The sequence below is a fragment of the Protobothrops mucrosquamatus genome, unplaced genomic scaffold, assembly GCF_001527695.2.
Source record: "Protobothrops mucrosquamatus isolate PMUCROS unplaced genomic scaffold, P.Mucros_1.0 scaffold859, whole genome shotgun sequence".
In the NCBI taxonomy this organism is placed as follows: Eukaryota; Metazoa; Chordata; class Lepidosauria; order Squamata; family Viperidae; genus Protobothrops; species Protobothrops mucrosquamatus.
The window spans coordinates 248,343-261,575 of record NW_015387114.1 but is presented as its reverse complement, the minus strand read 5'-3'; the positions used below and the strand labels follow the sequence as shown (position 1 = coordinate 261,575).

The window sequence follows — 13,233 nt, the reverse complement described above, 5'->3', positions numbered from 1 at the left end:
GGTCTGTCACATCCCCAAACACACAAATACACATAAAGAGACAAACGTGAATTATGAGGTTACAGTCCAATGCCCAGCTTCCTATTCTCTTTTTTGTTACAGGAAATGTAGCAGGTGGACACAGAAGCCAAGCCTTCACACTGTGTGGCACTCAGGCTGTTTAAGATAACCCAAAATATCAGTAGAGTTTAGCAGTTGATGAACAGTGAATGAATTAGGGCCAGCTAGAGGCACATATAGCTTACCAGAGAACCAGTTTAGTTAAGGTGGTTAAGGCAACAGACCAGAAACCAGAAGACCTTGAGTTCTAGCCCCACTTTAGACCCAAAGCTGGTGAGTGACTCTGGGCCAGTCACTCCCTCTCAATTCTAGCAGAAGGAAAGGGCAAATCAATTTCCAAAGATCTTACCAAAAAAATGGAAGAAACTAATCCAGGCAGTTGCCAGGAGTCAAAAGTGACTTGAAGACACACACAAAAAAAGCCTTATCCATTCTTTGGATAAGCTCTTTGTTCATGTTGTTTTAATTTGTTTGGGGTTTCAAAATCTATTACTAAACATTTTTATCCTGGAATACTATTCTCCATTTCTGAGTCCTCAGTGATTATAGATGGGCTTCAAGACATACCACTTTTTAAATATGTGCCAACTTTGTTACAATTTAGGCACAAGCTGAAAGTACTTGTATTCACTACAGCATTTCAAATCTCAGACTAATTTCTGCTGAAATATTCACTGACTATAATATTTAATAGGCTTTAGAACTCCATATTTTGGAATGATGGGCAGGATGACAGGAAAAATATGAGTGAGTTATATCAATATACAAAACATATAATTGTAGTGCATTGCTTCTCCCCTGCCCCTCTGTAACTGACCTCAATTAGCTACCGTAGCTATGCAGATTGTAGTGAGAAGTCAGAAATAAAGCGCAAAAGGAGAGAATACAATTAAGAGCAGATAACAACCATCTTGCACAAAAGTGGCTGTGCAAATCATTTGAGACAAACTCAAGTTACTTGCAAGATAGTTCAACCTACTTAGCATCTTGAAATAAAAGTACTTTTTATAAAGTACTGAAAAAAAGAAAGATGGATACAAAGCTTGAGAATAGAAGGTGAAAGAAAAGTTCCTTTTTAATTTAGGAACAGGAGAGCAACGAACTCAGCAGCGGGTAGCCTTCAGCTTAAATCCCTCTGACTGGGAAAATGAAATAGGGCAGGGTGACAGTTTAATCTGCCAGCCTGAAATTGAGAACAATCTATTATGGGATGGGATGGGGTGGCGGGGGAGGGAAGCATGGAGAAGTTATCCTCCTACCAATCAAAACACGATTGTCACAGAGATTTCAGAAAGGAGGAAAAAAAATAATTCCTCCTCCCCATCAGTTCCCAGGACAAATTGAGATTAAGAAGTAAACTGGGCTGGATTTGGAGAAAAAAGGGAAGGTGTCACTAGCCAATTTTATGGAGCAGGAAAGGAAAACCGAGTCTTTCGTAGGAAGGGAATCACTTGGATATGGTAGTTAAGGCACTGGGGAACCGCAGGTTCAAATCCACCCTGAGCCATTAAAAACTCCCTGAGCGACTTCGGGTCAGCCACATTCCCTCCGTCCAACGGGACAAAGAACGAAGGGAGACCCAACCCATGTTGACCTCTCGGACAATGACAGCAATTGGGGCGCTTATGGGGCAGGGCTGGGGTTGAGTGGCCAAGCTGAATGTGTCCGGCGCACCCAGTGGAGGAAAGCGGGGATGGGGAGGAGAACAAGAAGGAGGGGATCTCATGGGGAGGGGGCAGAGGGCTGAAGGATGAGCTGGACAGGCTGCAATGCAAGGAGAAATCCTATCCCTGGCCAACCTCCTACCAGCTGGAACCGTCTCTGCCTAACGAGGAAGGAAGGAAGGAACGCGCGGGAGAAAGAAGGTCCCCCCCACCTGCCAAGACGCGAGATGAGGCGCCGAAGGTCCGAGGAGGTGGACAACAGGGGCGGTTCCTTCTCCGGTCCGCTACTCCCCGGTGATGGCTCGCCCGGCTGATCAAGGGTGCCCGGATGTTACGGCTCCGGCTGCTCCTCGGCCAATCAAAATGCAGGCGGGCGTGGCCACGAGGGCAAAAGGCGCTCCGAGATTGCTCCGGCGTCGGTACCTTTCTTGAACGAAACGAGACGCCCCACCCCCGCCCGCTTCAGAACAGCCAATCGGGGAGCGCGGAGGGAAAAAAAACCGCAAGGGAACCAATGAGAGAGGGAATAAAATAATATTAAAATACGAGTGGAGCCATTCTGTAGCGTTTTCGCCTTGCTTACGCGGAGGGCGGGAGCTTCACCTGTTGCCCTTCAGCCTGCTATTGTTGTGGATTGCTGCGAAGTGAACGCCTCGCGGGACGAATCGGAGGCACAATTCTCCACCCGGCTCCTTCAGAGTTGGAAAGAGAAATATATAGCCTCAGCTATTCAGTAGACTGAAGACCAAATAGATGCAGTGATTTATGAATGAGTTGCCTGCAGATTTAAGTTATAGATGATTACAATGAAATAGGCTCATCCTTTATTTATTGAAACTCTTACAGAAGCACGTCGGGAAAGTCCTTATATTTTTGCTGTTCTTTTTTTGTTTTTGTTATTTCTATTTTTTAGCCAAATAAAATCGATTTTTATGTGTGTGTCTAACATAAGCTACATATAATTAATAGATGTCCACATAATTACGTATACTTCACATACAACTTAAGCTAAATCTCACGTCCTGCGTGGAAAGGAATTTGATGCCAAACTCATACCCTTTTTCATACTGGAAACCACCAAGGTGATCTTCTGAGGCATCCCCCTCATCAATACCATAGAATACCAGATATTATTGGACTTGTGAGTACATTAAAAGGACACCAGATTATTGAAGATTTGGCTTGAATAGAATAAGTAAATATCTTTCCAGATTTTTCATGTAGTGTCAGTCTTCCCATATATGCAAAAAACACTTTTGAATTATCTAAAGGAGATAAGGCTGGCTGATTTCAGACATTACACTGCAGCATAACATGATTCTGTTGGGATCTGGTTTAGTTGGCTGTAGGAACAAAACCACTGCAGTTTGAAAGCTGGGTGTGAGGTGTGCTTGGAGCCCATTGTGCTTGTTCAGCAAATAATTATTCTAGCTAAATACACCATGGCTCACGGTAACATTAGGCACAGCACCCCACTGTGCTGCTTCATAAAAGTGATACGGGAAATGTGATCAAACCATGTGCCATCTTAAGAGAGTTGAGCTAGAATTAGCACTAAAGACAAATCATCCCTCCACTAATCTATAGGGCAATTCCATGAACCTGCATCAATGGTGATCAATTCTATCTGAACAGAGGTGAGTTCTAATGAACTTTCTTCAAGAAAGATGAAATATTCTTTGGAGAATCCAAAATGCTGATAAATCCAGTCAGGATTTAGGAGAAGGGCTCCTAAAATAATGTGCGTGAAATTTATTGTCTTTTAAATTCCTTCCCCTCTGTAAAATGTCCAAAATGATTTAATTGCATTGTTGATCGAGGTCAAAAGACACAATGAAACCAAATTCACCACTCTTAGAAAATGTTAAGTGGGAAAAAGGCTTGACTTCACTGGAGCCTAATTCAATTTCAGGCAGTCCTCGACTTACGACCATAATTTCCATTTCTAAGCAAGGCTGATGGTTGAATGAATCACCCGATTTTATGACCTATCTGCCAGTTAAGTGAATCACTGAAGTTGCTACGTGAATTATCTGGCCATTAAACGAATCCAGGATCCCCCATTGACCGGTCATAACCCACTTTTTTCAGCAAGTTAACTTTAAATGGTCGCTAAACAAATTGTTTTAAGTCAAGGACTATTTAGTATTTCATCCCTTTCAGGAAAACCTTTTCTCCCACTCTCATATTTCAAATTCTGAGAATTGAAGTCCACAAGTCTTAAAGCTGCCAAGGTTGGACACCCTGCCCTATGTGAAAAAAAGCTACTAGTAGATGACTGTTTTGTAAACAGCTATTGTAAGAGAGTTCTTTATTTCTTTAGACAATTTCTATGCCTGTTTATTTCAATAATGATTCTGGACAGGACTTATTCCATAGTCTTAGAATGCCTAACTTTTATATAAACACTTGGGCTGATAATATTCACCCACAAACTCTAGAATTGAGTGTCGGGCCTATGCAGGTCCCTTTGGCAAGTCCCAAATAAAACATACCTTTTCCTCTTAGTGTTAAGTATGTCTGTTGTCTTGAAATCTTCTGAGCTGGCTGACAGCAACTGTATTATCTATCACTATGAATTTATTCCTTTGTTACACGCACAACAAAAAGAAAAGCTAACCAGGAATTAACAATTTTCACCCATTGAGTACAGCACCGTTTAAAGGAATTATTTTCCGTGGCTGACAGAATGTAATACTGGAGATAATCAAGGCTTATTGTGCATTTTTTCAGAGTACAGGATATGGAATATTGAAGTTATAGGAAGGTAGATTCCAGCTCAATGTCAGAAAACAATAAAAGTAATTGTGGTAGTAGAACCAATCCTCTGGAGAAATGGTGGCCTTCTATTTATTGGATGAGTCCAGATGGAAGCTGGAAAACCATGTCTGGGATGTTTTAGTTAGGATTCCTTTCTTAAGCAGAGGTTGGACTAGATGATCTCAAGCTTTATAATTCCACAAAGAAATCACTTGTGTGTTTTGGTTGCAAGCAGGCATCATTTTATCCTCAATTTGTAAGAAACATGCCTGGATATTTCTTACGTCTTAGGGACAAATATTTGATCCACAGCTTAATATTAACGGATTTTTTAAATGTAGACCCATTGTTCTTGCTTATAATGCTAAATTGCTATTTTATCTATTAAATTCTTTGGCAGCCATCTATAGTTTAAAAACATATGATTAAGTGCCCAGTGACCTAAATTTTATTGGTTTCAATAGATTTTCTTTTCATAGAAACAATTATAATTGGGAAGGATGGATAGAGGGATAAAAGTACCAAATCCAGTCTAAACATCTGGTTGATTGTGCGATCAACCATAAAATCCCAAATATATCAAAGTTGAAAGATTATGGAATAAATCAGATGTGGTGGTCCAGTGGTTATTGGCATACAGGGTGCCATACCAAAATACCTTGGATAAAATTTTATAAAAAACTATCATTGACAAAATGTCCATTTGTAAATTGCAAAATGCAATCCTGCTTCGATGAGAACATATATTATGCCAATAGGGGAAGAATTCAATGCACGTGAAGGCAAACACCAGCTAAAGAACTGACAGCCACGATTTCATATTTTTGTATATATAATAACAACAAATCAAGACAAAACAATTGAATTAATCAGTTTTCAGTTTGTATTAGTTCCAGGTTTCATCATTCTTAGTTTTACAATGAAAACTTGATGGGAAACCAATTCATTAAATAGAAACCGGAGGACTGTGAGAAAAAAAACCCAATATTATAGGTCCTCCAAGAACTTGAATCATATTTATATGGAAAAATCTCCAACAGTTATCACTTGGATGCTGAAGAAAGGGGTTTTTATTTATTGATACTGGACTGGTGGAGATTTGAGGAAAATAAAATGTTAGCCCTGAGTTACAAAAGACAAGTGCTAAAAGTAATCATTTTGCACATGCTTATAAAGAGGAAACCTTGCTGAACACAATGGAACTTGCTTCTGAGTAAACATACAGTTTTGCAAATTAAAGGGAGAAATCGAGTTTTCAGTGAAGAAGACCTGAAAAAAAAATTAGAGGGGAGAGGAAGGAGGGAGGTAATGGAGAAGATAGCAAAATTCAAATTGAATTAGTACATCATTACAGCAGCACCAGGCAGAGCAGGAGAAACTACGCTGAATAGAAGTGTCTGAAACATAGATGGAAGAACAGACCCAGAAATCCAGAACTATAAGGTCCACAGGGGTAGTCAACCTTGGCTCTTTTATGACTCGTGGACTTCAACTCCCAGAATTCCTGAGCCAGCTAAGCTGGCTCAGGAATTCTGGGAATTGAAGTCCATGAGTCATAAAAGAGCCAAGGTTGACTACCCCTGTATAAGGACATACACCCAAAAAGCACTTTTGAAGTTGTCACAATGGAACACTTCCCCACTGCTTCAACAAAACTGCATAGACGATCCAGATAGTCAGACAAGGTAACACTTAAGGTTTTTTTCCCCTTTTACACCTTTATCTGCTATTTGGCTTCCTGGGGGGCAGGGGGTTGTGTTCAAAGCAAGAATAGCTTGAGGTTTTATTTGATTTTTATCCTGCCTTTATTACTTTATAAGCAACTCAAGGTGGTGAATGTATTTAATACTCCTTCCTCCCATTTTCCCCACAACAACCTTGTGAGGTGAATTGGGCTAAGAGTGTGTGACTGGCCCAATGTCATGCAGTCCGTTATCATGCCTAAGGTGGGACTAGAACTCACAGTCTCCTGCTGATTGGCCCAAAGTTACTCAGCTAACTTTCATGCCTAAGGCATGACTAGAACTCAGTTCCTTACCGATTGGCCCAAAGTCTCTCAGCTGGCTTTCATGTCGAAGGCGGGACTAGAACACATAATCTTCTGCCGATTGGCCCAGTCATCCAGCCAGCTTTTGTGCCTAAGGTAGGATTAGAACTCAGTCTCCTATTTCTAGGCCTGCACTTTAACCACTAGCCCACTCTGGCTCTTTGGTTCCCTTGACCTCCTTAGGATGGTGTTTCGCATGGAGGCCACAAAGTTTGGGAGACTTTCTTCATGCCCTTTGCTATCTGAGATACCTTCTCAGTTCAACCTGTACACTTTTGTCCAACCTTAACCAACTGCGAGCCTCTCCATGCTTAGATTTAATGTTCCTGTTGATGGATGAAGGAATGTTCCTGGATTCTGGCATTCTCCAGCCTTGGATAGGATCAGGAAAAGCCAGTTTCACATCCAGCCTCAACCATGGAAATTTTGAGCCACTCGCTCTCTTTTAGTCCAGCCTATCTCACAGGGTGATTCTTGTGAGCCTAAAATAAAGGAAGATTCTCATGTAGGCCACTTGAGTTCCTAGAAGTTAACATAGTGTATCAAAATCATAAATACTCTAAAAAAACAAATTGCTATAGCTAAAAGGAAGCATTGGATATTATTATACTTTGGGTTAAAACATTAATCCTGTGGCCCGGAGTGTCACTAACAGCAGCTCCTTCAGAAGAAGCAGCCAATTTATCTGTTTTTTTCCTTAAAAAGTGGAGCTAAACCAGCTGAATTGTTAAGAGGTATGAAATGGAAGTAGTCCCATAATTTGAGATCATTAATTTAAAATAAAAATTATGTATGACTAGATGTTATGAAGAGGATTTACCATTATGAAAAATAATTTGAAGGTTAGAAAATTTGTATTAGTCTAAATTGAACAACTGAAGCCCTTGTTATGATTATTGTTTCAAAAGGTTTCTCTATAAATAGATTGATTTACAGTTGTTCTATAGTTCTTGCTATGCTCTACAGCGCTTGCTGGAGATTGGTAAATTAAAGAACCAATGGCTGTTTAATCTAAAATGTTTTCATAAGACCATAGCATTCTATTATAAATTTAACAAAAATGAAAAACTACGATGAGAATTCAGAAGATGGAGAAAGAAACATGAACACATGACTTGAAAAGCTAAAAACTAGCCATCCAATCTCATGACCAAAAAATTCTCAAGTTACAGAAAAACCTACAAAACCAGCATAGCAGACATCTCTCCTAAAATTTCAGCTCATCTGTTTTAATTCCACAGACTTATTTTTTTCCTTTAAAACCGTGTTCCTCAACCTTGATAGCATGAACATGTGTGTTCATTTCCCATAATTCCCCTGGCCGCAAGGTGGCTGGGGAATTCTGGGAGTTGAAGTTCACACATCTTCGAAGTTGCCAAGAGTGAGAAACACTGCTTTAAAAAATAAAAAGCCAAGTCGACTTTGGAGGATCTAAAGTCTGAAACTCGTATCCAGATTTATCAAGTTCTCTTGGGCTGAAATCAATGTTCGTCCAAGATCACTCACCCCTTTCTGGAAAATTTAAAAAAAAACTCCTAACATTGGCAATGCTTCCTGTGATCAGAATGACTATACCAGCGTTATTATTTTTTTAAAGACCCACTATGTTCATCAACTTGTAATTACAAATTCTGACTGCTGTACACTTGGATCCAAGGGAGACAGCCAAATCTTTGCAATTGTCTGGGCCAAGCCAACCATCATTTATTGGATTATCATCTCTACAATATGAGACTAGCAAAATAGAAAGACTGAAATATTCAGAACTTCATCAAGGAGATAAATCTTAAATGCTGCCTAGAGCTACCCCTTTCAGCAAACATTCAAAATCTTTTGCCACATAAGGTTTTATTCCAAGGAACAGAAATCTATCGTGTAGATGTATTTACTTATTAAATTTATATACTGCCCATCTGCCTAGATCAGGGGTGTTAAACTGCCAGCCCGCGGCTGGACGCATCACACGGAAGCCACGCCCAACCCATTGCTGGCATGCGACATCATGTGACGTCGCATGTTTGACATGTCTGGCCTAGATGATGCAGCATCTGAGCATGCTCATTCAAGGATACTATCTGGTAGCGTGGGAGTAGCAACACAATCTTTGTTGGAGGAAGGCTGCAAGTGGAAATCTCTAAATTGCCATCAGATGTGCAATAAAAAAAACCTGGTCAATGCAGGATGCAGAATAAGCCAAGGGAAATTCAGAAGCTCACCAATGACAGCAAAGCCACCATTTGGTAAGAAAGAAGAATTTCCACTTGATCAAAAAGTCTTTCTTCATGATTTTCAGAAAAATCTGTTTGCAGTGGGGTAGGTTTTTCTGGGAAGCGCTACAATATGCCAGAGAAAGAGATGGATTCTGAAAAAAAAAAACTCATTTTCCTTTTCTATTAATTTTTTTCACACCCCCATACCAGGGTTTTCATGGACTTCAACTCCCAGGATTTAATTCTGTGAGTTGAAATCCACACACCTTAAAGTTCCCAAGTTCAAAAAAAACACTGATCTAAACTGATCACGAATCACAATTCAAGTCATTTCAGCTGCCATTCACCAATTAGATGACAGAAATTTCAGTTCACATCGTTCTTGAGGTTTTTTGCCTTGGAAAGAAAGAAAGAAAGAAAGAAAGAAAGAAAGAAAGAAAGAAAGAAAGAAAGAAAGAAAGAAAGAGGGAGGGAGGGAGGGAGGGAGGGAGGAAGGAAGGAAGGAAGGAAGGAAGGAAGGAAGGAAGGAAGGAAGGAAGGAAGGAAGGAAGGAAGGAAGGAACAATATTTGGACGGGACAATTTGCTCTGTTTTGTGGATAGAGAAGTACTGTAAGGTTTCTCATCTTGCACATCTGCCAAACAACATATTCTCTTTCTGTCTGTTTCATCCCCACACCCCACCCACAGAGTAATGTCTGTGTCTTATCTCCTTCAGAAGCGACCTTCTCCAATCTGGGGCTATGACTCCCGTAGTTCCTAGCTGGCAACTCTCCTCTGATTGGCAGACTTCAAAAACCACAATTGCATCAAAGGGCCCACCCCTCAATAGGCCCTGTGCACCCACCAGGAAGGAAAGCATCAACATGGCCAATACTACAAGTCCTGCCATTGACATGACATGACCTGCCATTCTAGAGCATCAAGGTTTCTCCACCGTGTGGTTCTGGAGATGATGCAGCAAAAGCGAACTGTTTCTGGAAATCTTCCTGGGCTCAGAACGCACAAAGTACCTGCCTTTATCTGGTCGTATGTGGTGCTGGGCAAACACACCCCCAGAGCAGGGAGATTTACCCAAGTCAAGATTGAAGTAGGATTCTGTGGTCTCTAAGGCATCAGCCAAGGTTTGCTCCCCATCCACTCCAGGGTCTTTGGGTCGTAGCAACGTGCTCCTTTCAGAGATATAGTTCCCTCTCTGCAAAAGGATAGCTGAGATCCCTGTGAAATTCTCCCCAAGTTGTGGGTTCTCCCTGTCTTTGCTACAATTCTGTTTTGGGGATGGTGGATTATGGGCCCCTCTGTCTTTCTCCACCGTGTGGTCCATCTGGTGCTGGATCAGAGCCCACCTTTCTGGGAAGCCCTGCCCACATTCAGGGCCCTTCAGCAAACATTCCTTCACGTGGCCGACCTGGTGATGAGACAACTCGGCCGCAGTGGCAAAACTCTGCTCGCACTCATGACACTTGTAGGGTTTGGTGCTCAGCTGCTGGATGAGGGCGGTCATTTCTGTGGATACCGGAGAAGACTTGTCTAGGAGGCTAGTCCTTTGAGGGATCCGAGCATGGATAGAGCTTTCTTTGAAAGAAGAAACATCTAAGGGACTCTTGGATCTACAGCCCTCCTGTGGCTTCAAGCAGGACTCGTCTTCTTGTAAGGAAGGAGATGAATGGCTCTCTAGCAGCCCACCAGAAGGTCCCATGGGGATTCTCTGAGGTTTGTTGTTGGAAGTGTTGTCATCCTGGTTGGTTCCTGAGGAGCCACAGAACAGCTGACCTTCCAGTGGTTTTCCCTGATTGACCCTAGAGAGAGCACTTCCTTTGGAAGTCTCTTCTTCTGGGAAGACTTCCTGAGGCTCAGTAAGAGCTGCATCAGAAGACTCCTCAGTCCAATTCTTCTGACGCACAGCGACATCTAATTCAGGACTAGAAGTTTCTTTGGGTTGAAGACACTCGTGTGCTTTGTCCCCCAGCTGCCTCTCCTGGTGGAGCGTCTGGGCTGAGGTGTCCCCCAAGGCCTGACCACACTCCACACACTGATCCAGCTTCCCACACTTCTGCTCCCTCTGGTGGCAAGTCAGGGCCAACAGATCTCCAAAATCCTGCTCACACTCAGAACACTGGTACAATTTCCCCTGCCTGGGGGTGAGCTCACCATGCCCATGTTCAGAGCAGACAAGAGGTCCCCTGTGACTCTGCTGATGACTCCCTAGGATTGAAATGTCCTTGCAGCTTTTTCCACATTCAAGACGGACCCAAGCTCCCTGTGCTTCCTCTGGTTCCATGGGAAGATTCCCTGCAACCTTGGAATTGATGCATGGCAAGGCTTTGAGGGATCCTTGGACCAATGAACGTTTCACATTTTCCTTGCCCTTCCTGCTTCTTTCATGCTGCCCATCCCTCTTGCGGTCGACCAATTTTGCCCTACACGCCCTACTGATTGCCAGCGAATGGGCTTCTTCATGCTCAACCAGAGCCACACGGTCCCTGCACTCCTGCCCACATGTGCCACATATCCAAGATTCGTGGTCCTCCTGATGGCAAGCCAAGGTTCCAGCATCCTCAAAGCTCCTCCCACACTCGGTGCAGATGTAAGAAGTGTGGCTCTCTTCGTGCTGCGCTAACACTTCCGCATCTTGGAAGCTCTGCCCGCAAATATTACAAAGGTGAACAGCATGGCGGCTCTGATGCTGCTCCACTCCTCCAGCATCTTTGCAATCCAGACGGCATGTGGCGCACGTTGCGCTGCTGTCCTGAGAAAGTGTTTGCATGTGCGCATCCTCCTCAGAGCTGCTGACATACAAGTCCTCCACGGGGGAAACACTGCTGTCTGGTTCTTTGGCATCTCTTTTCTCCTTGCACTTCCCACTCTCTTCCTGCTGGTGGCGCTGCAGTTCCTCCTCCAGGGCAAAGCGCTGCCCGCAGCCATGGCACACGTGGGGCCGTTCCTCCATGTGGATGCGCTGGTGGGTGATGAGGTTGGAGCTTTGGGAGAAACGCCGGCCGCATTCCTCGCAATGGTACGGCCGCTCGCCTGTGTGCGTTCGGCGGTGCTGGGTGAGGTGCGAGCTGCGGACAAAGGCCTTCCCACAGTCCAAACACGCGTACGGCTTCTCCCCCGTGTGGATGCGCTGGTGGCGGATGAGGGTGGAGCTCATGCCAAAGCACTTCCCGCAATCGGCACAGCGATAGGGCTTCTCGCCCCGGTGTATACGAGAGTGCAACGTAAGATTGGAGGCTAAGGAGAAACTCTGACCGCATTCCCCGCAAGCATATGGGCGGCTTTCGCTGTGGCACCGCCGGTGGCGCTCCAGTGCAGAGCTGAGTCCAAAGGTTTTCCCACAGTCTGCACAGCGATAGGGCTCCACCCCCATGTGAAGCCGCTGGTGCTTGACCAGGGTGGCACCGTGGCCAAAGCGTTTGCCGCATTCCTGGCACTGGTAGGGCTTCTCCCCCGAGTGGGTCCGCTGGTGCTGGATAAGCTCCGAGCTCTGGATGAAGGTCTTGCCGCAGTCGTTGCAACGGAAAGGTTTCTCTCCGGCGTGGATCTTGCGATGTTTGACCAGATTGGCGCTCTGGGTGAATCCTTTCCCGCACTCTTCACACTTGAAGGGGCGTTCACCGGTGTGCGTGATCTGGTGTTGAATGAGATCGGAGGAGCGGTAGAAGCTTTTGGGGCACTCGGGACAACGGTAGGGCTTCTCGCCGGTGTGGCTGCGTTGATGCTTGATGAGGTTGGTGCTCTGCGAGAACGCCTTGCCGCATTCCCGGCAGACGTACGGCTTCTCCCCGGTGTGGGTGCGCTGATGCTGGGCCAGGTTGGAGCTCCAGGAAAAGGCCTTGCCACAGTCCTGGCAGACGTAAGGCTTTTCGCCGGTGTGCGTCCGTCGGTGCTGAACCAGGTGGGAGCTCTGAGTAAAGGACTTTCCGCAGTCTGTACATGTGTTGGGACGCTCGCCTGTGTGGATACGCCTGTGGCGCACTAGTTTGGACCACTGGCTGAATGCCTTCCCACATTCGCTGCAGGGGTAAGGGCGCTCTCCCTTCCCTCGGGACAGAGGGGCTACATCGACTGCAGGCGCGTCGTCCTGTTCCATGTGGCTGCTAGGCTAAACGCACAGCACAATCTCCCTCCTCTTTCGGGGGCAATGCTATAATCCACCGCCTGCGGAAACGGAAAGACAAGACCAGAGAAAAATCAGAAAAAAAGAGCAGTTTCAACAAATTCAACACTGAGGAATGTCTAACTTTTCCATGTCCGCCTTTGCGTCATCTGGAAGACAAGTTGACTCTGTTCTCCCACTAATATGATGTCAGGGTGAGGACTTTCTATAGCAGAAAACTCTGCCTTGAATAGTCAAGCTACCAGTTCAGCAATATCTATAAAAAGCCATAATGATAACAGGAGAATGACCGGTGCCATGGTGTCATTTCACAAAGGATACAGATTTTGTAATTGTGTCATGATGAAGCTAGTACATGAGGTATGTCCTTTGC

At 44.2% G+C, this 13,233-nt stretch overlaps 1 protein-coding gene across 1 annotated transcript; it reads right to left on the bottom strand.

The window, feature by feature from the left end:
• Nucleotides 1–9,662: 9,662 nt before the first annotated feature.
• LOC107290223 (zinc finger protein 420-like) lies at nt 9,663–12,833 on the bottom strand. Its single transcript, XM_015819088.1, has one exon. The coding sequence runs from the start codon at nt 12,831–12,833 to the stop codon at nt 9,663–9,665; it is 3,171 nt and encodes a 1,056-aa protein (XP_015674574.1).
• Nucleotides 12,834–13,233: the final 400 nt, after the last annotated feature.

What these genes read in the sequence shown, in the direction of transcription:
- LOC107290223 (XM_015819088.1), bottom strand. Translation starts at nt 12,833, where the DNA reads ATGGAACAGGACGACGCGCCTGCAGTCGATGTAGCCCCTCTGTCCCGA.